At 43.9% G+C, this 25,615-nt stretch overlaps 2 protein-coding genes across 3 annotated transcripts; one reads left to right on the forward strand and one right to left on the reverse strand.

The window, feature by feature from the left end:
- Window positions 1-5,714: 5,714 nt before the first annotated feature.
- On the reverse strand, window positions 5,715-7,667 carry LOC124189929 (alpha-crystallin B chain-like). Its single transcript, XM_046582444.1, has 3 exons — window positions 7,018-7,667; window positions 6,489-6,613; window positions 5,715-6,054 (listed from the first exon to the last, which is right to left on the reverse strand). The coding sequence occupies exons 1-3, from the start codon at window positions 7,048-7,050 to the stop codon at window positions 5,859-5,861; spliced, it is 354 nt and encodes a 117-aa protein (XP_046438400.1). The 5' UTR covers window positions 7,051-7,667; the 3' UTR covers window positions 5,715-5,858.
- A 2,776-nt stretch (window positions 7,668-10,443) lies between these two features.
- Window positions 10,444-24,820, forward strand: LOC124190101 (SCY1-like protein 2). Of its 2 annotated transcripts, XM_046582668.1 has the most exons (16): window positions 10,444-10,797; window positions 13,593-13,869; window positions 15,766-16,170; window positions 16,809-16,929; window positions 19,062-19,157; window positions 19,408-19,553; window positions 19,823-19,953; window positions 20,371-20,485; window positions 20,726-20,871; window positions 21,035-21,188; window positions 21,707-21,956; window positions 22,030-22,198; window positions 22,449-22,636; window positions 23,327-23,559; window positions 23,936-24,115; window positions 24,236-24,820. In XM_046582668.1, the coding sequence occupies exons 2-16, from the start codon at window positions 13,609-13,611 to the stop codon at window positions 24,257-24,259; spliced, it is 2,619 nt and encodes an 872-aa protein (XP_046438624.1). In that variant the 5' UTR covers window positions 10,444-10,797; window positions 13,593-13,608; the 3' UTR covers window positions 24,260-24,820. The 2 variants fall into 2 exon arrangements, with proteins under 2 accessions (XP_046438624.1, XP_046438623.1); XM_046582667.1 differs by having other exon boundaries at window positions 23,936-24,820.
- Window positions 24,821-25,615: the final 795 nt, after the last annotated feature.

Genomic DNA, 25,615 nt, shown 5'->3' on the forward strand with positions numbered 1-25,615 from the left:
AACACTCTTCCTTCCCTTCCGGATGGATTTGAGCAGCTGGAACGTGAAGACTTCACTCTTCCATCGCTCATGGATGGATTTGAGCACCTAGAAGGTGAAGAGAAGACTTTTCCGGAAGGATTTGAGCAGCTGGAACGTGAAGAGATCACTCTTACATCGCTCACGGATGGATTTGAGCTCCTAGAAGGTGAAGAGAAGACTCTTCCGGATGGGTTTGAGCAGCCGGAATGTGAAGAGAACACTCTTCTTTCTCTTCCGGATGAATTTAAGCAGTTGGAACTTGAAGAGAAGACTCTTCCGGATGGATTTGAGCAGTTGGAACGTGAAGAGAACCCTCTTCCGGATGGATTTGAGCAGTTGGAACGTGAAGAGAACACTCTTCCTTCTCTTCCGGATGGATTTGAGCAGTTGGAACTAGAAGAGAAGACTCTTCCGGATGGATTTGAGCAGTTGGAACGTGAAGAGAACCCTCTTCCGGATGGATTTGAGCAGTTGGAACGTGAAGAGAACACTCTTCCTTCTCTTCCGGATGAATTTGAGCAGTTGGAACTTGAAGAGAAGACTCTTCCGGATGGATTTGAGCAGTTGGAACGTGAAGAGAACACTCTTCCTTCTCTTCCGTATGGATATGAGCTGTTGGAACTTGAAGAGAAGACTCTTCCGGATGAATTTGAGCAGTTGGAACGTGAAGAGAACACTCTTTCTTCTCTTCCGGATGGATTTGAGCAGTTGGAACTTGAAGAGAAGACTCTTCCGGATGAATTTGAGCAGTTAGAACGTGAAGAGAACACTCTTCCTTCTTTTCCGGATGGATTTGAGCAGTTGGAACTTGAAGAGAAGACTCTTCCGGGTGGATTTGAGCAGTTGGAACGTGAAGAGAACACTCTTCCTTCTCTTCCGGATGGATTTGAGCAGTTGGAACGTGAAGAGAACACTCTTCCGGATGGATTTGAGCAGTTGGAACGTGAAGAGAACACTCTTCCTTCTCTTCCGGATGGATTTGAGCAGTTGGAACGTGAAGAGAACACTCTTCCGGATGGATTTGAGCAGTTGGAACGTGAAGAGAACACTCTTCCTTCTCTTCCGGATGAATTTGAGCAGTTAGAACTTGAAGAGAACACTCTTCCTTCTCTTCCGGATGAATTTGAGCAGTTGGAACGTGAAGAGAACACTCTTCCTTCTCTTCCGGATGAATTTGAGCAGTTGGAACTTGAAGAGAACACTCTTCCTTCTCTTCCGGATGAATTTGAGCAGTTGGAACTTGAAGAGAAGACTCTTCCGGATGGATTTGAGCAGTTGGAACGTGAAGAGAACACTCTTCCTTCTCTTCCGGATGGATATGAGCTGTTGGAACTTGAAGAGAAGACTCTTCCGGATGAATTTGAGCAGTTGGAACGTGAAGAGAACACTCTTTCTTCTCTTCCGGATGGATTTGAGCAGTTGGAACTTGAAGAGAAGACTCTTCCGGATGAATTTGAGCAGTTGGAACGTGAAGAGAACACTCTTCCTTCTTTTCCGGATGGATTTGAGCAGTTGGAACTTGAAGAGAAGACTCTTCCGGGTGGATTTGAGCAGTTGGAACGTGAAGAGAACACTCTTTCTTCTCTTCCGGATGGATTTGAGCAGTTGGAACGTGAAGAGAACACTCTTCCTTCTCTTCCGGATGGATTTGAGCAGTTGGAACTTGAAGAGAAGACTCTTCCGGGTGGATTTGAGCAGTTGGAACGTGAAGAGAACACTCTTCCGGATGGATTTGAGCAGTTGGAACGTGAAGAGAACACTCTTCCTTCTCTTCCGGATGAATTTGAGCAGTTGGAACTTGAAGAGAACACTCTTCCGGATGGATTTGAGCAGTTGGAACGTGAAGAGAACACTCTTCCTTCTCTTCCGGATGGATATGAGCTGTTGGAACTTGAAGAGAAGACTCTTCCGGATGAATTTGAGCAGTTGGAACGTGAAGAGAACACTCTTTCTTCTCTTTCGGATGGATTTGAGCAGTTGGAACTTGAAGAGAAGACTCTTCCGGATGAATTTGAGCAGTTAAAACGTGTAGAGAACACTCTTCCTTCTTTTCCGGATGGATTTGAGCAGTTGGAACTTGAAGAGAAGACTCTTCCGGGTGGATTTGAGCAGTTGGAACGTGAAGAGAACACTCTTCCTTCTCTTCCGGATGGATTTGAGCAGTTGGAACGTGAAGAGAACACTCTTCCGGATGGATTTGAGCAGTTGGAACGTGAAGAGAACACTCTTCCTTCTCTTCCGGATGGATTTGAGCAGTTGGAACGTGAAGAGAACACTCTTCCTTCTCTTCCGGATGGATTTGAGCAGTTGGAACGTGAAGAGAACACTCTTCCGGATGGATTTGAGCAGTTGGAACGTGAAGAGAACACTCTTCCTTCTCTTCCGGATGAATTTGAGCAGTTGGAAATTGAAGAGAACACTCTTCCTTCTCTTCCGGATGAATTTGAGCAGTTGGAACTTGAAGAGAAGACTCTTCCGGGTGGATTTGAGCAGTTGGAACGTGAAGAGAACACTCTTCCTTCTCTTCCGGATGGAATTGAGCAGTTGGAACGTGAAGAGAACACTCTTCCTTCTCTTCCGGATGGATTTGAGCAGTTGGAACTTGAAGAGAAGACTCTTCCGGGTGGATTTGAGCAGTTGGAACGTGAAGAGAACACTCTTTTTTCTCTTCCGGATGGATTTGAGCAGTTGGAACGTGAAGAGAACACTCTTCCTTCTCTTCCGGATGGATTTGAGCAGTTGGAACTTGAAGAGAAGACTCTTCCGGGTGGATTTGAGCAGTTGGAACGTGAAGAGAACACTCTTCCTTCTCTTCCGGATGGATTTGAGCAGTTGGAACGTGAAGAGAACACTCTTCCTTCTCTTCCGGATGGATTTGAGCAGTTGGAACGTGAAGAGAACACTCTTCCATCGCCCACAGATGGATTAGAGCACCTGGAACATGAAGAGAAGACTCTTCCGGATGGATTTGAGCAGTTGGAACGTGAAGAGAACACTCTTCCTTCTCTTCCGGATGGATTTGAGGAGTTGGAAGGTGAAGAGAAGGCTCGTCCTTCTCTTCCGGATGGATTTGAGCACATGGAATCCGTTCTCCCGGTTTTATCTAGCGGTATCGAAAATACTGTAGCATCACCAACAGAAGATGAAATCAGGGCAGCAAAGAAAAAGGCCAAAAAGGCCAAAAAGAACTTCGATTTGGCTGCCAGGAGACGGGAAAAGAGGCGACTAGAGAAACTAAAAAAGTCTTTACTGTCCGAATCGCCAACCGCCAACCCGGGCGAGATCGATGTCATTTTGACGATTGAGGAGTATCCTTCTGTTCCGTCGTCTGTTCCCGCATTGCCGGAGATTGTTGCAGACTCGGACATGGTTAGCAGTATACCTGATGATTATGGAGTATTAACTCCAGCAGCACTTCCGTCATCCATCGAGCCTGCTGATATGGACGTCTATGGAAAAGTAACATCGAGTAATGCAGCAGCTTCGGCATCAACAGAGGTTTATTCACGACACGACACCTCACCACCTGAAATTGCACAAGAAAGCTCGGCACACTCCCACCAAATGTACGAGCACAACTTCGAGTACATTCATCTGTCTAATTTGCCTTACTTAGCGCCAGGCGAACAAATCGTTGCATTCTTCGAAAATCTAGTTGGGCCTGTATATTCCTTGAGCATGATTTTGGATGAAAACGGTCTCTATACGGGTAAGGCATCACTACTCTTCCGCAATCCGGGCGACGCTTCCAGAGCGATGTTCTTTTGCCGTTACGGTATATCAATTCAAGGACGAAGAATAAGAATGAAGCTGTTTTCCAATGGATTGCAGCTGCATCCAGGGGATTTTGTTTTACCAAGCGATCTAGCCTCAGACGCTAAACCAATTTGTTACTTGCAGCTGTAGGTGACAGGGAGCTCGCGAGGTACTACACTGGAAGACGATGAATCAAAATTGTTTTTCTTTATTATTTGATATTTCTAAATAAACGGGTTTTGCCCGCTAAACGCAACCAGTTTTTTCTGATGTAAAATGTTTTTTAAACTATGAATTTTCTTTACTCGATAACAAAAAAAAACAACTTAAAAATTATACTTACTGAAACAAACAAACAAACAATTAAGGGAATGAACTCACAAAAATTGATGTTCAGTGCTCATTACTGATTTTAAAACTTTGAGCTCTACGCAGCTGACTTTTACCAGTATGGTTTAATCGGGTAGGCCTATACTTCTCGATATAATTTTTGCTATTCTGAATTCTTGCTTAGAAACTTAAAATGAGATTTAACATGGATGTAGGCACGCCGTGAAACAAACAAAGATAAAAAGACATAAAAGTAAAATCTGTTCTCAGTTTTAGTGCACGTCTTTACAATCACATGACTAACTACAAGAACACGAAAGATATACACAAACAACCAGCAGTTAATTTTTCGAATATGTAAAATTCTTTTTTGAATCATGCCGTTAATGCTGAAGCAAGAAGAGTGCGTGACTCAAGAGTGAATGCAGTACTTGGTATTGTAAAGTGCCCATTATAAGCTACTAGCGTCTAGTCTTCTATACCAAAGACTCCTTGAGGCCATCGATCTTGCTGTTCTTAGTCACAACTTTACTTTGTGAATGGGATGGTACGTAGCCTACACTAGCTTGAACCGGATTCTTCTTACTCCAACAACAAAGAAATTCTTTAATAAATAAATGCGATACTTGGCAGCTAGCTCTTTCAACACGCAGCGCGATCTTCGCCAAGAAAAATCTTTTTTCAACCATTGAAGGATCGATAACCCTTATAAGCCCTTACTCGAGGTACCGACGAGATTCAAATTTTTAATCTCAAGAAACTAATTGATAGTATTATCCCTAATAGAATTGAGGAAATGTTTACAACGACATAATAAGACATCACGAAAGGAACTTAAAGTTACAATTCCATGTTTGCGATTGATTATTTCCTGCCATTGTCTAGTGTCGTCTAGTGTCTGTCTCCATGGAAGCTATGCAATGCATAATAGCTAATCTCGATTGAACTGTTGAATACTGTATTTTAACATAATGCAATTAGTCCTAATTAATCTACTTGACTCACTTTACTTCACACCTCACTTTTCTGGGAATCTAGAGAAACATTTTAAATTATAGGACACAGCACGTCAATAAAAAGTGTTATCAAAAGTCGAGCCTCGAGGGCAGGCGAAACAATAATCCTTACCTCATTTGTTGAACTGGTGATATCTGGATCTCCACTTGGCTGCTTTGTTTGAACCACGAGCTAGGTAACGAGGAACAGATGGATACAACAATGACAATGATGACAATGACAATGACAACAATGACCACTTAGGTCATCAAGATACATACGTCAACTTTCTACAAAGAAAAACTCGTTTGCCAAATGCGTAATAGAATCAAACATTTCGAGTTGGAAACTTAAATAAATCTACGACAGTCGAACCGACGTGAAAGCTACTTAGCCGAACTTTCGTAGCAGACAACTGTTGTCTTTTCTCACTTGCCAGCTGTTGTAGGAAGCAGGTAAATCGATTTACCATTTACCGAACCAATTTACCATCTATAACATGCTTCAGAGCTTAGCTAACGGAAGATAGGGTCATTTTTACGTTTCAATTGATGGTTCCATCAATTGTTTCGGTCAAACTCTCCATGAAGTCGTTCATAAGAAATCCGTAACTTGTATTTAGCTAGTACTGTATATTGATCACCCTGACACCGTGTAAAACTATTATAGCAAGCGTTTCTCCTAACAGAGGAAGGACACTATAGTGGTTTACAATTGGATGTATAAAGTATGACTTCCATCAATCGTAACAGAATTTAGGGTCCACCGGGAGAGACGTAGTGTGGATGGTCAGACAAGTGACGATGAGGATCGGCTGGAAAGACCGGAATGATTCGCTCGTACTTGTTGGCCGTTTCCTGGGCTACGATCGTCAGTATCCCATCCGGTGAAAGAGATGACTCGATGCTGTTGGCATCCACACCCATCGGAATAGCGATCCGCCCTTCAAATCTGTCACACAAAAAAACAAAAAATATTTAACTAGAATCAGTTTGAATTTGAGCGCCGTTTTTTCGTCATCTTAACCAAAGCTTTCGCCGATAGATGGCCTGACTCGACAGTCCAATGGTCCAATGAAAAACTTCCGTTTCTTTTTTTATTAAAAAAGGTGAAAAGAGTCTGAAAGGATTTGTCGTCAGCTGCATTGCAATTGCCATACCAAACGGTAATAAGAAACTCAGTATTAATTCTTGACAAAAAGAAAAAAAACGCGAAGTGAAAAGCCGGTGGGAAACGGGGAATTCGCCGTTGAATTTCTACAAATGGGCCTCATAAAATAAACACGCGGAAGTAACTCTACACAGCGGCAATAAGTAACGCCAGTCCGGAATTAATGGCGAAAACTTTTGTGCGCGGGGTGGAATGAATCATTGATGGTTACGTACCTCCTGCTGATGTGTCCGTCGTTCTCCATTTGTTCGTCGTGTCCGGCGTGGACGATGAGATCCCCTCCGTGTGTCATAAACACCTTGATTCCGGTCGATCCGAACGGCGCCACATTCACTTCCAGCTAATGAATGAACCATAGAAACAGAAATCAAAGAAATAATATATAAGAATACAAAAAAGAGCGAGAGAGAGAGAGAGAAACACGATCTGATTAGCAAATGAATTCACGCCCCACGAAAAAGTCTAACTTTCAAATAATTTAAGCGGAAGTAATCAATAGTTTGCAGAGTACGGGCAGAGTACTACTACTACTAGATTTCGGGAGTAAAGGAGTTTAATTATCCGCTCAATGAACACTCAGAGACTCTCCATAGGTGAGGGATAGGATTCATACAAAAATCCGGCGAATCTGTATGGCATAGACTATAACCAGTAAGTGGCCGTTTCCAGCTCGTTAACGATCCAACTAGAAATCTGCTGGGCAACAGTTGTGTGCGAGGAGCTAGTAAAACGTGAATTATATACCTTGAAGATCGAACCCTCCTTGAGCCACCTCATCGCGTCCCAGTTGTTATTATAACTCGGAAGAGATGTGACGATCGACTATCCGACCAGCGCCAGCCAACCAGCCAGCCAGCCAGCCAACGTTCGATATTAGACACCTGCGAAAGATGTGAGAGCGGCGATCGATGGTCGACCTCCACAGCGATCGATATTGGCGGAGGGCACCAGCAAAACTGCTGTCTGCTGGATAGAAGGCTCGCAAAATGTCTTGGTGGTGCTCTTCTGATTGCTTTGCCCCAGTGCACTTTGGAGGGCCCCGTCTCTCTCTGTATGCTCTCCCACTGTGTCTAATAATTGCTGGACCAACGATAGTACACACACAGTCTCCGGCCCTTTTGGCGTATGAAACAGGTCCGAGTTGATTGAGAGAACGCCACACACACGACGATCAATAACAGCTGCCGCTTTTCTCTTGCTGTTGTCTAGATATATAGACGTCGTCGTCTATATACCTTGATTCGCCTGATTCCTTTTGTGTGTGTTTGCCAACTCAAATAGATGTATTGAACGTTTAATGGCTGTATAAACAATAAAAGCTGCTGCTCGCTCTTTTCTTTTTCGGGAGGTCGGACGTGTATTCTATAGCCACACTGAACCCAGCCAACACTGGCGCAGTCGAAATAGAAGCGCAGCAGCGGTGCAATCGTCGTCGATGTGTTTGCTGTATATATACGTTCGTTGCATCAACGGCATCAATTTTCTACGAATTCTCATCCGGACTGCCTGCCACTTGTTGATCCCCCTCAACGATTGATTAGATTGCTCGAGGGGGGAGAGAAAAGGAGAGATCGTATATATTTTTTGATTGGCCCTATTCTTTTTTCCTGCTTGCACACGAATTTGACTAGCTGCTGCTGCTGCTGCTCTATGCTACGATGATTAAGCCGCTTCGTTAAACCGCTGTTGGATGTGGGTGTATCTCGATTTCATATAAATAACTCACAATTCCCTGATTTTTTTTATTTTATTTATTTTTGTCTGGGATCCAATTATTTATTTCCTTTCCTACAGCTTCCGGCAATTTCAATCCGGTATATATCATACAAATGATCCTATTTTTAAAGCTGGCTAAATTTAGGTGCGATTCAATGGTCCATCAATGAACCTGGGCATGCATTCAAGGGGGATCATTACGTATTCTAATACATCTTTTGAAATCAAGTTTTTTCTGAATGAATCAAAATAAAATCGGTCTATACATGTGATCTCAGCTGGCTGTAAATACTATACTTGAGGAGAGGGGCTCACAGTCTTTGCTGCTGGGCTGTGCTGCTAAATCCCGCAACATATATATCTACACAAAAGCGGGAGGAGAGAGAATGTTGTTGCATGTGCCTATTCACAAAAGAGAGAGAGAGCCGAGGCTATTTACTTAGATGAGTAGATATAGAGCCCTCGGGAACGGATACATATTCTAAGGAATCGGCGGGGGAGAGAGGAGAGAGAGGCGAACTACAGTGCGTCTTATTCTGCATATATTGACGTCATCCCTTTTGATATGACAAAGTTTTTATCTGTTTTGATTTCCTGCAAAACGCGCGCTGGATAAAGGTAGGAGCAGCAGAGCCTACGGTACCAGTGTTCTACCAAATCTCGTCAAAATACTTCTTGAATGTTTTATCAAGCAACTTTTTTTCTTTTCTTCCGGCTGCTGGTGGGGGGCGGAATCTAAGTATAGAGAGCGAACCAGCGAACGAAAACTGAGTTTGACCGAGCGTGAAAATCTGGTCAAATGGCGTTTGAGCAACAAGTGTGGGGTGATAAACACGTCAGTAACAACTTTATATGTAGCTATAGAGTCCGGTGGGGGCGTGGGTGGAATTCGCTATAAGGACCTCCTGATTCAACAGTTGGGAGGAAGAAAAATAAATGAGAGCTATCAAATAATGTCTCTGCGATGGCTTGGCTCAGGACTTCTATATTTTCCAATCGGTGGAATCAATACATTTTCACTAGGAGAGATCTGCCCTGATGGGGTTCTTCCTATATAACTAACATCCTAATCCAGGCGTAATGGAAAAAAAGTGTCCCCGTAATCTTTATTTTCTATTTTCATAAAGATATCTCTCGATTCTTTTCTTCTATCCCTTTCTTCTGTGGGTGTGTGTGTGCCTGTGTGTGTGTGTGTAGTTGAGCGGTTGCTATAGTGACCTCCAGCAGGTATCGCGGAGCAACTCCACGAAAACTTACAAGTACATCCACGCCACACTTTTTGTTTTCCTCTTGGTTCTTTTTTGGGGCGACACAAACTCTCATTTGGAGTTTGCGCCATCAACGGAGAAATCAAATCATTCCACTCATCTTTCTCGATCTATGGCTAAACTTTCGTGCCAAATCGATCCTGGCGGAAAATATCAAATGGCCCTTTTTCTTCTTGATCGAAAAACAAATGCAGCTCTCCGACACAGCCAAGACACAGCACACAGCACACTGTCCCGAATTGATTAGAATATCTTAAATGCTGAACGACGCAGCGCGGCCGCCTTCCGCGTTTAGAATTCCGCGCCGGGAAAATAAATAAGTTGCTGGGGGAGTCTACGCATCTGCGTGAAGAGAGAGAAGTAATAGTAGTAACGTGAAGCTTTTATCAAAGGCTTCTCTACAATTTGTGGCTATTACTATATCTCTCGTATATGCAACTTTGACGGGGAGGAGAGGATCTAGGCTGTAGAATGCACAGCATATCTTGTATAGCCTACAAGGTTGTGTATACATTTCGTGGTTGTGGGCCACGGCCCCGGTTACAATCCAATTGAGTTTTGTCTTCCACCGTCTCTGCTAGCTGCTCTCTCCATTTCTCTCTTTCTCTCTCTCCCTTTGTAACCGGATCGATATGTAGACACTGCGGATGTCGTAGTTTCTTTTTAGATGATGTCTCTCTACCTATATAGATGTGATGTGTACTGAAAACTACTATTTAGTATTTTGTCCCGACCAAAGAATCTGATAGCGTCGTAAGGACATTTCGTGTCACTCTACCACAAAGACTTTTGGATACATATTCCGGCAGCAGCAGTAGCAGCAGCAGCAGCGACCGACCGTAATAATCGATATGCCATTAATGCGATGAGGTTTTTGGCCATCCACCGTCGATTCACCTGTTTGCTGTGTGTTGTGTATTCCATTACATCATCTACTTTTCCTTTCCGCCTTCCCGTTAAAGACTGCTCACTGTAGCGCGCAACTCTTTCTATTATACATGGAGGTATATACTATATCGGAAAAAAAAGGCGGAGCCCAGCTACAACTAGAGCCGTACCGGAGGAAAACTCGAATACATATATACAGCGCTGTGTGTGTGTGTGTGTGTATTCTATACATATGTGTGTGTGTGCGTGTAGAGCGCCTGGTCGTTTCTATAAAGGCAAGTCGTGTCGCAGGTGCGCTGCATCAGAGAACGGAAGGACGTCGCAGCGGCAGCAAGTCTCTCCAACATCCTCCAACATTCTCCCGAAATCACCTATCGACTATTTTTCAATTCGTTCGGCAGGAAACAAGAATTACCAATTTGTTTTGTTTTGACTTTTGGCTCAGATCACCGGCGAATTTTATTTTTCTCGAAAAATGACCTAAACTTCCAACTATATTGTGACGTGTCTTTTTTTTCCTTCAGTGCCATTAGACGTACCGATTGAATAACAAGTGATTCATTTTTCAAATCGCATCTACCCAACTTGGTCGATAAACAATTCAACAGGTCGTCCGAATCTAACCCAGCGGGCCGTTCACAACATCCACCAGGTATATACGAAATCATAATTCTTTCAAAAAATATTTCAATGTAGCCGCCAATGGAAAGATAACAAGACATTATTATTGGCCCCACCACCACTTTGGTATGATGGCCCCTTTTTTTGTATCTTCCGAAGGAGAAAAAAGCCGCTGGGTTTTTCTATGAGCTGATTGGATGTGTCTTTCCCTTTTTTTTCGCCCTTAAAGATTGCTTTTCTTTCGCCCGTCTCTTTGACGTTCCAATCACATCAGTTGCGCGCGCGCAAGATCAAAGACTATTCCTACCCATGTTGTGTAGTACCTATCCAGCAGCAGCCCCCCCAAAAATAAATAATCAAAGACAAAAAAACCTTTTGTGATGAACGGATTTCGTACGTCCCTCGTCTCGTCTCTCTCCTTTTAATACCCCCGTCTTAAAAGCAAGTTGGGTCGAATCAGTTCAGTGCTGGCCGCCCGGAGTTGCGCGCATCGATTCGTTGCCTGAATATAAAAGAAGCGGGTCGTCCAGGTGCTTTCGTGTATGTACCAGCCGGTAATAAAAAAAGAAAGAATGGCGGCGTGCTGGATATTAACTAGCTCCAGATTGATGCGTTTCAGTCGAAAGGGAATGAGATTTGTGCGACAACTAGATGTCGTTGGTTATATTATTCACGAGAGATCCAACAGGTGCCAAACTGACGTTAGTAGTGCGTGAAAGGTTTCCCGGTAAATCCGCGCGATGGGGGAGAAGTCGAACGCTGCTGGGGGAGGGATATACAGCGGGAAATTATTGTTCATTTAACGACCGCCGCTCCTATGTATATGTGATTCGTTTATACGTCGCGCTACTTTGCTGCCGCTCCGGTTCTATAATCCTCCGTGAATGAGTTGAGCGTGATAATAATCCGGTCGTCTTCCATCCCTCTGGGAAATCACGAAATAAGTAATAACAACTTGACACAGAGCTGGTAGAGTTAGTATAAGGAGGAGAAAAAAAATTTGTTTTTTATTATTTTATCAGCCATTTCCGCGAATTTCAAAAATAGGAAAAGAAAAAGAATTTCCCTTTTTAAAAGGGAAATTTTAAATGGAAGTTTTCCGACCTTTCTGCTGCTGCAACACTCTGGAAAGAGGATCTATATAGGCCTTTATTAACACATGCTGATGATTATTTGATTTGCTTCTGAGTGCACGGTGTCCTTCCGGCGCCGATGCATCCGTATCTATCCAGCAAGGCGATGAAAAATGCAAATGGTGACTGATCTGATGGCACTATACAGAGACTAGAAAGAGAAGAAGAAGAAATAACGCGCCGTTATCAAAGAAAAATCTAAAAGAGAGATAACAGAATGGCTAAACAGTAGAATAGAAGAAATCTTGGATGGGAAAAACGACGACTGTATATTCGCGCGCCATCCGCTCTGGATACAACATCTATTATGAATGCCAACTCTCGTCCCGGGATGCGTCACCAGACTTGGATTGTTATTTGATGTTTTCTATTTATACACACGTTTACTACATGTATAAGGAAAACTTTTAGATTTGTAGACGGATGATCGTTATAGATATTTCATCGGTCCCATCCAGCAAAGCCATTCACACGTTGGCTGCTGGATTAGTCAATCGGCGGAATTAGACGTCACCGTTGACGAGTTCTTATTGTTGAGACTATCTGTGCCGAGTGCTGGGATTGTGTCGTGTGGTGCAGTATAAACTTAGATCTATTTAGAGATCCTTAGACAAGAATAGGCGCAATTTATATCCCCCCCCGACATATTGTTGGCGGGAAATTCTAACGTCCATAAAAGTTTCGGATGGTGTGATGTATAGGCAGGTGGGAGTTATAACTGTTATTGCTTCAATACTATTATAGTATAAATAAAAAATGAAAGTATATTTTCGGAAATTGGTTTAGAGGCAACCATATACGACGAGGATTTGCAAACTCGCCCATTTGCTTCGCTTTTTGACATGAAACTTTGAAAAGCACTCGCTTTTTCGTTTATAGTGCTACTGCTGCTCCTCCTCCTTCTATATACACAGACGTGTATAGCCTTTGTTTCACAAAAGTCAGACCGTTAAGAGAGGCAAGCTGACATATTATTAGGTATACACAGGCGCGGGCTTTTATGTTGGATATTCCCGACGACGTCTATATAATCACGGCTAGGCACTCCTCTCTCTCCCTCTCTCTGTGCATAGATCAACCTCTTTTTTCCTTTTTTCAAGAAAAACGGGATAAAAAGTCTAGAGCCGAGAGATTCAATTAGTGAGAAAAGAAGCGCCCATGCAAATTGTCGTTTAATTAGCAGATAGAACGCATTCGACATTTCACCAACGGATGTAGAGAGAGAGACTGCTGCTGTGCGATTAATTCGAATTTGACGACGAAGTGCATATAAATGGCTTATCACTTATGGATATTAAAGGTCGAATTTCGATGGTACTCGACCCAGTCGGGATCAATCCCATCATCAGTTTAAATGTGTGTGTGACCTGGAAATGATTGATCAAAAAAGATGACATACAAGACGTTGAGTCAAAAGGTCGATTGCTCGAGTAGGGGTATATAATTATTCCAGCTAATAAGTTTCTTCTTTTCCCTGCCGAATGATTTATATTCGAGCATCAGGTTTCCATTAATCAAGAAAAAACGAAACTCGAGCTGCTTCCTGTAATTAGATCTGTATACGGATTCTTCGAATCGACGCGCTGCTGTGTTGACGCGGTGCTGGTCGGATGAGATCCAGCAGCAGCCGTCGATCCGCGTTATGCGGATTCCCATTGATTTTTCTTAATGTAATTTATTTTGACATGTATAGAGGCCGAGCGCATCTTATGCCGTGTATCAGCATGTTTTCACGCTTCAAAGCGGACCGCAGCGGAGGTGGCGGCGGAATCGGGAGCTACGGAGGCGGCGGAGGCAGCAACGGGTCCGGCGGAGGCGCCGGAGGTGGTGCCGGAGGCTCCTCCCTCTCTCAGACCCTCCTGGAAGGCAACGCCATCACAACTTTTTTCGAAATCGGGCGCCAAACTGCCACGGCCGGACCCGGTTACCTTTGGAAAGTTCACGACGCCTACCGTAAAAGCGACGGAAAGGTATATAACAAATTATTCAATCCATTTCCCAGAATTCCACCCGTTAGGTTTGGCATGGCATTGCACAATGCATGATGTAATAAATGGCGGCCGGAATCCTTCCAACTGTCCACCTTTGTATATCAGCAGGAGAGAAAAATGATGAATTAATTTTGGCGACGATTTCATTTGCGCGAGACCGAAGGGTGTGGTCGTCACTTATGTGCACTTCCCACGCATCGTGACCGGAAGCGAAACACAGCCATCGAGATGATGTGTGCAACATAAAATACATCAACTCATCCAACAGCTGTGTATATCGTCCTCTAACTGTTTAGTTTACATGGCAGCCATGACGATCAATTTTTCTCCTTGCGCCGCTTCCGTATCCTTAGAAACCAAGTTGAATCGTCACTAACCTCCATTTTTTATAGTAATGCAAAGAAGAAGAATAAGGGGAAAAAAAGCTAAGGGCTCAGCAGTTTTTCTCTCTTGTATAGCGATCGACAGACGTGCTCAATCCCATTGAAACAGCACTCGGGATTTTTTTTTTTCCTACCGAATTTCTTCTATTTTTCCCGCGTCTAGGACTTTTTCTTTTTCTCCGTCTCCTGTTATCGCTCTGATACAACCAAAAAAGCCTACCTCTTTCCCCCCAAAAAAAAGTTGTTATCCGAGAAACAAACAAGCGAATCTCTTTTTCTTTTTTCTTCTTTATTACCCGATCTCATTGTGCAGTCTAAAATGGGCAGAAGGCGGAGCTACGCGACCCCAGCGCGTCGATCTAACCAGGGAATGAAACGAAGCGTGTCGACTTGACGAAGCCAATCGGCACTACTCCGACTGTCTGATTGTCTTTGTCGAGAGAGAAAGTGGGAAATATCTAGGCGGTGGTGGTGGGTGTGGAGATGTCTCTTCATTTTTCTATCTCTTTCTCTCTCGAGTTCTATTTGTTGGGTATTCCTTGATTGAGAGCGATGACGGGCATTATAGAGTTGCGAAACGGAGCGTGAAATAAAGAACTGCCGACAAAAAAAACAACAACAACGCCCTCGGTTCCGGAGTGAACAGCTGAGATGGATCGATAGGATCTACACACACACACCTGCCGGAATATACAAACGCGATATAAACAACGAACACAGCAGACAACAAAGGAAATAAGGAAATATACGTAGTAGAGTATAATAAGAACTCCCGTTGTGACGAGAGTTTTCTTTTCACAGACTGGCGGGAGGGAACAACCATGTGCAATTTCGTTAGCTCTTAATTATTGCCGCTTGTTGGTGTAACTGTTGGCGATAGATCAACCGGCCGATTGTTCGCGTTATTTTTCTTTCCAAAAAGTTCTTTTATGGGAACACACACACACGTGAGAAGCCGCAATTTTTCGTCGGTTCGTTACCTTGGCATCAGCTTTTGACATTTGAGATCAAACGCGGGAATAGAGAGGCCAGCAGAACGGCAGCAATGACGTCAAAAGTAAACTTTCGACAATTTCGCCTAGCGGTGACGATTCACCCATCCTTTAATACGTTGTCACGGCGACACGCCGGGGAAATGTTTTCAAATGTTAACTTTTGGATGTGTAACATTTGACAAAAGTTTTTAAACGGTTTTGAATCACCCGCTCTTTTTTTTTTTTAAATTGAGCGCGCGCATACAATTTGATGGATGGAGTAACGCAGCAACTTTTGAATTAACAAAAAGTTCTCGACTTTTAGGCTTGGCTCAATCAAAAACGTTTGTTATAATGTGCCAGCTGGGAAAGGGTGGGGAGATAATGGATCCGGGCGGCCGCCCTAAGCCCTATAGTGGATTGCTAAAAGCCACGCCCCTATCTCGGCATGAATTAATTATGTCATTCTTCCAATAACGATTTTTTGTGTTGTTGTTATTGTTTCATTGTGTATGCAGGAAGCGTCCGTGTTTCTGTTCGATAAGCGAACGGCCGACAAGTTGCACAAACCGCGCCGGAAGGAAACCATTTCCGAGATGCTGAGACACGGCGTCCGGCAGCTGGAGCGCTGCCGACACCCGCGGCTCCTCCACGTTCTGCACTCGGTGGAAGAGACGAGCGACACTTTGGCGTTCGCCACCGAGCCCGTCTCCACTTCGCTGGGCAACGTCCTGGCCGCCCTGGAAGACGAAGTCCAGCAGCAGCAGCAGCAACCGTCGGCTGGCAGTAGCAGCAGCGGCGGCAACTCGATCTTGACCGTCGCTGAAACTCACAACGGAAGTCGCCGGAACAGCGCCAGGGAGATCCGCCCTCCCGAAGTCCAGCAATTTCTCGACATTGAAATCAAATACGGAATTTATCAGGTAATACTAATACTAATTGAATTGATTTGATGTATCTTTTATCACTGTTGAGAGAGGGTTGGGACGGGTGATACCGTGATAGAGTCCAATAAGTCACGCCCAGCATGTAATCGGTTCATCGGGGCATTTTCTCCGGGACAATTCGGCCGGAAATTCTAGTCGAAATGGGGAGGAAATCAATCGATCGTGTTTCATTTTCCTCCCTCCTCATCTCTTTTAATGATGCAACTTGATTCGCCGGAAGGATATGAAATCAACTGGACAAGATTCTCTCCATCTTGCCGAGGATATGTCTTTCTATTTCTCAGTAGAGAGAGAGAGTCAACGTCGACGTCAATCGATCATTAATCGCCATTTTGGAAGGTCGTGAATTTTGACAATTTGAAGAGAGAAATAAAAATGGAAAGTTCAAAGGGACACACGGTTGCCATGGTGACTCAATACATGAGAGGATCATATTCTATTTTTGGAAAATGCTGTGTGTTTTTCTTCTTTTCTTCTCCCTGGGCGAAACAAAATATCCAATCTCCCTGTGTACGGTATATCTACTGGCCAATCAATTTCGACGGATTGCTCGTCAATTGATTAAATATAATTCCGTCGTGTTTTTTGTTTTTTATTTTTCCTCTTTTAATTAGCTGATCGAAGCGCTGAGTTTCCTGCACATGACGGCGCACCTGTTACACCGCAATGTCTGCCCAGGGTCGGTCCTCGTCACCCGACGAGGTACCTGGAAATTGGCCGGTCTCGAATTTGCAGGTACCGTCGTTCTTGGTCTCGTCTTTCTATTTCTGTTTTCCGACTCTCGTTTCGCCATCTTTTTCACCTGGCTGACTTTATTCTTCATATCACTTTTAAAATTTATTCACCTCCTGTTTGCGCAGACACAATATTGACACACTGCCAGGGGCTTTTCTCATATTCAAATGTAGTCAAAGAAAAACAGCTAGAATTTTTACCTCACTCTAGGAATTGTCCATAGTATTGTCTATAGTATATCTATCCTGTGGGCAAATTGAAAAAGTCTCGCGGGAATTTCAAAAAAGAAAGTCGTCCAATTTAATTATCTTCAAAACAAAAGTGTGTTATAGGCGGGAGGCTATCCCCTGTATATATAAGACATTATACAACACCTTTTTTTCGGGAGTGTAATATACGGGTATAGTGTTTAACGACGCCGTTTTTCACGACACGCTCCTTCCCATCCGACATCATATAAAAGGAGGTACGACAAAAGCAGATGAAAGTAGATAAATTTAGATGTTGCATACAAAACTTTTGGTCGGTGGGGGATATAAATTTCGCCTTTCAATATTCTGCTGGGCGGTTTATATGTGTCCCGGCAAACTATCCAGACGACCGCCCGGGAGAGAAAAAAAAGGATCTATAGTTCGATGAAGGGAAACCACATCTCCCAAAGTTTGGTCACAGAAGGATCTCTTTTGGGACGTGAGCTATATAGACGAGGTTTTTGTGTGTATGTAGGTATAACAGGATTTATATCGTTGCTGCTGCTGCTGCAGGAAGAGCTAAAGGATATATGTTATGTGTGCTGCGCGGACTGTTGTGTGTCTATTAAGTCGACGGTTATATCAATCCGCCGAGTTGGAAGCGGACATAAGGAATACGTCAAAGTTTTCTTGATCCTTTTTTTTTCTTTTTTTTTTTGCCTGGCGTTTGTGGCTATGGTAACGGTTGGCGCTTGTCTATCGCGTTACACGCCCGCTCACGCGTTAACATAGGGGCAACCGATGTGCTTCAACTAAAAAAAAAGAGAAAAAGAGTTATATAGCGCGACAACCTGTCGACGAAATAAAAAAATGTCCCCCCAAAAAATAAGGAGCCAAATCGCTGGATGAAAAGAATCTGAATCGAGATATTATTTCGGTATACAAGGTATACGAGGTAGAAAGAGAAATCAATAAAAGCACCTTGCCCACCTATACTATATATGCGCAGCTGGTGATCTCTCTTCTTTCACCCTCACCCCCCCCCCCCCTGCTTTTTTTGCCTCTATATATCTCCGTTGCACAAAAGAGAGAGACCTACTCTACATCTAGCTATAGGACATGCTGTTTACCTTGGAGCTCACCATCGATCCTCCGCTATAAAGGAAAAAAAAGGGCGTCTCCTTGGCTCCTCTATTTTTTTTCCCCCATTTTTCTTTTCCTTGTTTCTTTATTGAGGGATTCACATGAGTTATATGCGTTCCAGGGCCCTTGGAATAACAGAAAAATGTTTGGTATAAACATATGGGAAGAAAAGAAAAAGAAAGTTTGGACATGTCAAAAAAACCTCTGGGTCTCTTCTCGGCAGAGACAAATGGATTCAGGGCCGTCACCTTGTCCCCTCTGTTATTATATTGCACTTCTGACTTTGAATGAGGATCGTTGGGTAGACGTTTCAATCCCCCCCCCCCCACTCCCACACAAACACTATCCCCCCACCTATATAGTCCCGCGGTGTTTGATGTCCTTTATTTGCAGACACTGTCAGGATGTGTCGCTGTGACTTCCGTGTCACGACATCCGCCCAGGCAAACACACAGTGTCTCATATCCGTCCCTTATGACGTACGTACGCGCTGCTGCATCCCAGTCTTATTAGTTCAACAATTTGTAAATAGCCTCAGGCGGTCTTACCCGAATGATGAATGTCCCTTCTTACATCAATCCATTAAGGAAGCCTGGGGTCTTGTTTTGTAACCAATATAATCGTTGCTGGCCCTCTTAATTGAAATACGTAATCATTATATTACGAGCAGCACTTTGAATCGCTTGGCTCTGAATGGATGTGTACTAATTAATGATCGGCTTTCTCTTTGATTAGATGTATACATACGTGTATGAGAAAGAGTGCTATTTATATGATGTATCATTTCCTTCGAAATAGAACGGATGAACGAACAGGACGGATCCGAGTCGTTGACCGTCCAGAGATGGACCTCGCGGATTGCCAAAATGGCCCAACCCGATTTGGACTTTATCGGTAAGTAGTCTCCGCGTTTTGTTGTTTGATCAGATCAGTTCGGCCAAATGGAACTGATCCTTTGATGGGATATATTCACGGAAAACGGGACGTGTATTATTATTATTAGCTATCTCGAGGATTTAGAATATATAGCCTACTATACGCTGTACCTATATGTGCTGCTGTGTACAATTGTGATATTGTGAGTTGAATTGATGTGTGTGTGTTTGTTGTCTATTTCTGGGGTTTCGACCGACGCATTGATCAGCGCCGGAAGTGCAGACACAGTCGACGGTCAGCGCTGCCAGCGACATGTTCTCACTGGGACTGGTGGTGGCGGCCATCTTCAATCGGGGCCGGCCACTCATTCAGGCCAATCACAGCAATCCCAATTACACAAAGCAAATGGAAATGGTAATATTACACTGACCAAGGATCAAGACTCTCTTTTTCACCACCAATATATCTTTTAATATCACCGGAATAATCCAATCGGACTCCCGATCCATCGCCTCTTCCCCCCCCCCTATAACCTTAAGCGGATGACGGGCTATTTCAAATCAAAATTATTCCATTGCCTTTTTTTCTGATATCCATCAAGAGTCGATCAAATCAGCACCCAATCGACTCCGACTAAACAAATCGGACGGGCTTTAATTTTTCTGATCGTTTCTCACACGCAGTTAAACGACCAAGTTCGAAACGTTCTTCCGTCTCTGCCCGTGGGTCTGCAAGAGGCTCTCATCCGGCTATTGAGCCGTGACGCCCGCAAACGACCCAACGCTCAGCTGTTGTCATCCATCAAATTCTTCAGGTATATAAATAATAAAAAGATTTTTTCTTTTGATTCCGCTTGATTGCGGAAGCATCAAATATTGATTGAAAACAACCAAACTATATACCGCCGCCGTGATGAAAGGCAAAAGTACATCAGTTATAAAGAGGATTCCCTCGATAGTGCATAAATGTATCATTCAATCGCCGTGAAAGCGGAGAGCGCACCGGGCTCCCTTCGCTATTTAATATGTGACTCTCTATACACGGAAGATTCCGCAAATCGGATTAGACCAAATACGCGCCAGAGTGCAGCGGGGAGAAAAAAATACGAAATTCACGTTCTTTTTTTTTTTTACTTTTTGACTATCGGATAGTTTTTTTTTCTCGTTTGGATGACGATGAAGTTGGCATTTATTTTTTGTCTCAATTTTGTTTCTTTCGGGGAAAAAAAAAGTGATCCTGCCGTGCATGCGCTTCAATTCCTCGACGTCATCAATATGAAAGATCCCGGACAAAAGTCGCAGTTTTACCGCACCACTCTCAAGGATATTCTGCCATCGATTCCCAAGGTAAAATAGACGAATCTCAAGAAAAGAGCAAATCCTAATTCAATGGAGAGACACCATTAGTTTGATTAGATTCTTATTTGACTCTATCTCTCTCTCTAATATACTTATAGCCAAGATATCTACGCATTCAATTTCATTTTCTAGAGCAGCTGCTGCTGCTCGATCGATATTTGTAGTAGTACATTGGACCTAAAGTGCTGGACACCTTATCTAACTACATCTTTCATTGCCCGCACACAGAAACTTTGGTTCCAGCACGTTTGGCCCAGTTTGCAGCAGGAGCTGAGAACTCAGGAGGTCCTGGCCGCCGCTCTCCAACCCATTTTGCTCATGATTCAGGAGATCTCGCCCGACGAATATCAGCAGCACATTATGCCAACAATCAGGTCCGCCATTTTATTCATTAATTTCCCAGTGTGCGAGACTTGGCTGCCAATTGGCTGGTGACCAAGCTGGTGACGTCGTTCATAACTCAAAACCACGCAATTTATGTATATATATCTACCTCTTCGCTATATGCACGGCGCTGTATAACTTACCCATCACCAGGCAGATCCTGGGGGTGCCGAAATCGATCCAGGCCAGCGTGACGCTCCTGGAAAACTTGCACATTATCGTCGAGAAAACGCCGGCGGAAGATCTGCAAGCCGAAATCTTTCCTATGCTCTTCTCGTCTTACGAGTCGACCACTTTACAAGTTCAGGTAATCGTCCAAATAATAGAAGATGTCGACGCATTATTTAGATATTCCGGCAGTACACAGCACACACTCACGCTCGGCATTAAAAGCCAATAGGAATCCATTTCTCTCTTGTGTGTGTTTTTTCTCTCTCTCTCGAGAGAGAGAAAACAGAAGCGCCCAGCTGTTGCCATCGATCGGTCGCTTAGAGGCTCCTTGAACCTGCACTGATGCTGACGATCTCGGGGTTGCTTGGATGTCGATGACATTTTCAAACGAGACCCTTTCCATCATGTCAAACAGATTTCTCCCCTTTTTTTGATAAGTGAATCTGTCGATTGCATTCGTAGTTTTAGATTTGATCGGGGCAACAAACAAATGCTTTTGGGAATCCTTGATGTGTTTCTGCACGGCTAACAAGGTCCCCCCCACCCCCATCCGCTGTGTGACATTTATACGCAGGTGGTGGATCGACCGGATGTAATTGATTTGAGCTCTTTTGCATATTTCGTTTTGTTTTGTTTCTTTGTTTAATAAAAAAGAGTGCGGCGTTGGTGGCCGTGACCAACATCGCCGGATCGCTAGACGACCAGATGATCCGCAAAATGGTCCTGCCCAAGACCAAGACGGTGTTTGAGCGCAATTCCGGCGACCTCAAGTTGACGTTGAACGTCCTGGCGTGTCTGGCTCAGGTCATCGATCGACTGGACAAGTCGGCCATCATCGACGAAGTCCTCCCGCTCCTCTGGGACGTCAAACTCCAAGATCCTGAAATCATCCAAGAAGTTGTCAGTAAGTCGCTCGCTGTCTCCACCACCTGATGTATAAAAGGGCGACATGTATAGTGCATTGTGTAATCCTCCAGGTATCTACCAGCGGATGATCAGCAACAAGAAGAACGGACTGTCCGTCAGTCTGATGGCCACTCGAGTCATGCCGTCGCTCCTACCGCAAACGATGAATCCTTCGCTGAGCCTAGAACAATTCTCCAATCTTCTCGAGGTCCTCCAGGAAATGCTCGACCATATTGACAGGTATATACCTGAATAACTTTTCTATTTTTAATTTGTTTTCGCGGGAATTTTGATTAGCGTTATATAAAAGTTATGCGGTGTCGGTTATATAACGACACCCCGGAATTGTTTTTTTTTCTTTCCCCCTTTTGGGTTGTGGCGGAATAATCCTCACAGTTCAGTGCGCTTGAATGCTCAAAAGTTGTGTGTAGACGTATAGTAGACCCTTATGTCGGACGTCAATCATTTTCTATTTCCTTGGTTGGATAAGGCATCAACGTAATAAGCTCAAGTTGGACAACCTGTCGCTGGGGACGAGTCCGGAGCGGATGCGGCCTTTACGGCACCAGCACAGCACGGACAACATGCACGCCGCCAACAACTTCAACATCCCCTTCGTCAAAGTCGAGCAGCGCAAAACCTGCAGCGAGGAAAACATGATCAAGACCCATTCGTCCAGTAAGTTGTTAGCCTACAAACGCTGATTGATGCTTCTTTCGACGGCCGTCTTTCTTTTTATATTGATGTAATATGACTAGATTGCATTAGAAATGACGAAAAGAGAAAGAAACATCAAGAATATACCAAGTACTTGGAAGGAGTGAGGTCCACTCGTGAGCAGAATAACACAACAGCCTTTTTTGTGGGGGGCCCCCTTCATATCTTTTATTTATTTATTATTTTTTATCTCCACGAGACTGTGTATGGCTGCTGGCTGCTGCTCTTCACGCCGGAGCTATCAAGTTGGCTTTATTAGATATTTATGTTAGGCTGAAAGGGGGCACGGAACATCATCACGACAATGGGGGCCGCTGCTGTTTGCTGTTGTACTTGCAGGCCGGTAACTAGGACGCATTTAGCATCGGCCGCCCCCCACCAACATCTAATGAAGTTGTTGAATCAATAAAACTTAATACACAGAGAGCGAGTGTGTGTGTGCAGTGTTTGTTTGAAACTGGCACAGCATACACACAATGGACAGATCCGAGCACACACACACACACACACTCGTAACGATGTATCGACCTGGTTCATTAAAATGTTGAGCTTGGAAATTGTCGTTTCGTGCCTCCAAGGGAAGGGAGGTCTTGCTCTTCTTTTGTGCCTACGTAATGAGTGATGCCTCTCTCGCTCCTTTTTGTTATTCAGATTCGGGCCCTGGATCGCCTGATAGCAATTACCTTCGAGTGGCTCAATCGCTGGCCGGCCGTCGGCTCTCAGACAACACCAATTCCGGCAATCGCGGACGCCCCGCCCCTTCGTCTAGTATCCACCTGTCGCCGGCTACTTGCCTGTCCGTCGGATCGCTGCCGACGCGTCGCCATTCCAGCATCGGATCCACCGATCGCAGACCTTCCACCGCCAACCTTTTACCTCCTTCGGTAATATAACGGGACCTTTTGTTCATCATCATCATTTCCTTCTCTTTTTTTTTGTTGTTGCCCGGCTAGAAGCGAAAAAGTGTTATTTCCCCAGCAGCAAACGAGAAAGACATAAGTCGCTGTTCCTCATTGATCATTACACGGACGTACCTAATACGTCACGTACCTTCGTTATCGAGTTACTCGTCAATGTTGCTCAAACGTATTCCTGTTACTCGGGAGAGCTCAGAAAGCTTTCGAAACGCGCATTTGATCAACAGAGAGATACATTGTCGTATGTCACTGATATTCTTTAGATACCTGGAAGAAGAAGGAGGGACCCAAGGAAAAACGGGCATCAACTTTTAATGCTAATATATTTTACTTTGAACGTTAGAGTGGCGGACCCAATGGCAGTACGAGCGTGCCCATGCTGAGTACGGCCTCCATTTCATCATTTGGCGGACTAAGCGGCTTGACGAGCCGGCGGCCATCCATGTGTCCGCCTACCTTTATAACGGGCAACAGGACAGCCGAGAGCAGCAACAGTATTCTCCAACAAATCGGATCGGGAGTGGTGAGGAAGCTGTTTCGAAACAGCTGATTGATATCCTACTCTGACAAAGGTTTTGACTTGCCGGCCAGTTTAATACCCGCGATGTTTTTCCATTTCTTTTTCTTTCCCCATCGGCCGCAGTACCAACTCTTTTCCGGGAAATGAAACTCATCCACTTTCATCGCAAATCTCGAGAGATTTTCTTTCCACGTCGACATCTACCACGCGCAGCAGCCAAGCCCTTCAGTTGAGACAACATCCAACTGTACAGATGATGAATTATGTCTATCTAGATAATACTATCTTTTTGCTACAAATTGTTCGTTATAAGGAAAAAACAGAATGTTATTAGATAGAGAACAAAGAATCATTTCTTCCCGAATCTTCCATGATTGACCGACCATACATAGCAGTTGAAGACAAAAAGCTGCTTATTTTAAATGCACCAACTTCACTAGAAAAAAAAAAAGAAAAAGATTTTTAAAGAATTGTTTGTAAACAATATCAGTTATATTTTCTCCTCTTAAACAGGCGACTCGAACCTGTTTGTATACGCTTAATTTCGTCTCGTGCCCTCTCTTGAGAAATAAATCCCCCCCCCCCCCCCCCAAAAAAAAAGATTCTCACTCGAGACCTTTCCAACATGATGTATTCAAATACCTTCTCTTATATCGCCCATGTACACGAAAGTGGTCAAAAAATAAACACAAGACAAGTGTTCATCAATGATGGATTGGGTTCTTTGTAGGTTTTTCGCCTTTCTTCTGGTTTAGTAATCGAATTTGTCGAAGTCAAAGTCGAAGAGAGACTGGTCAAATTGATTCAAACGAACGTAACCATCTTCACCACTGGCGTACGTCTTTCCATCGGGATAGAAGGCCAGAGAATTGATAAAACCTAAATGGCCCTTGACAAGAGCGAATTCTTCTTCGAGAACCAGATGGAAGAAACGGGCGTCAAACTTTCCGACACGCGTTGAGGTCATTGTTACGTCCATGGCATCTTGAAGAATTACCCCATCATCCCCTCTATCCCCAGTCTATCCCCCTCTATCCACATCTATCCCCTCATAAAAGGATTTGACAAATTGTTCGATACTGCCTTTCTCTATCATTGATATTATGGAAGGTGTCTTAAATGCTTCAGCCAGGCTTCAGCTACTTTGCTGGAATTAACCAAGCTTTCAAATGTGCACAAGCTACACTTTGACTCCCACTTTTCCACCCCGCGCGCCTTTTTATCTGTTAAACAGAGAAAACGCACGCTTAGCGCTTATAAGGGGGCAAAAACTCGGCGTGGGTAGAATGGGGGGGAGGGAGAAAGGGACTATAGAACGGGCAAAAAAATCATTCTATATATTAAATTTACAATGGACTACATTAAATATAAAAAATCAGAAAATGAAGACTGTTGTTGAGCTTGTAAAGCTCTTCGTTTCAGAGTTTTCCGCGTCTTCCTAGCATAACCCGTTCTATAGTTACCCCCTTTAAAGTACCCTTATTTGCATGGAGCTCTACGGAG

This window comes from Daphnia pulex, chromosome 3, assembly GCF_021134715.1.
Source record: "Daphnia pulex isolate KAP4 chromosome 3, ASM2113471v1".
NCBI classification, from domain to species: Eukaryota; Metazoa; Arthropoda; class Branchiopoda; order Diplostraca; family Daphniidae; genus Daphnia; species Daphnia pulex.

Coding starts and splice junctions, on each gene's coding strand:
- LOC124190101 (XM_046582667.1), top strand. CDS start 13,609: ATGCCGTGTATCAGCATGTTTTCACGCTTCAAAGCGGACCGCAGCGGA. Junction 16,930..19,061: donor GGCCGGTCTCGAATTTGCAG/GTACCGTCGTTC, acceptor CCTTCGAAATAG/AACGGATGAACGAACAGGAC. Junction 22,199..22,448: donor ATGCTCGACCATATTGACAG/GTATATACCTGA, acceptor TGGTTGGATAAG/GCATCAACGTAATAAGCTCA.
- LOC124189929 (XM_046582444.1), bottom strand. CDS start 7,050: ATGAGGTGGCTCAAGGAGGGTTCGATCTTCAAG. Junction 6,614..7,017: donor AGGAGGGTTCGATCTTCAAG/GTATATAATTCA, acceptor TTCATTCATTAG/CTGGAAGTGAATGTGGCGCC. Junction 6,055..6,488: donor GACGGACACATCAGCAGGAG/GTACGTAACCAT, acceptor TTTGTGTGACAG/ATTTGAAGGGCGGATCGCTA.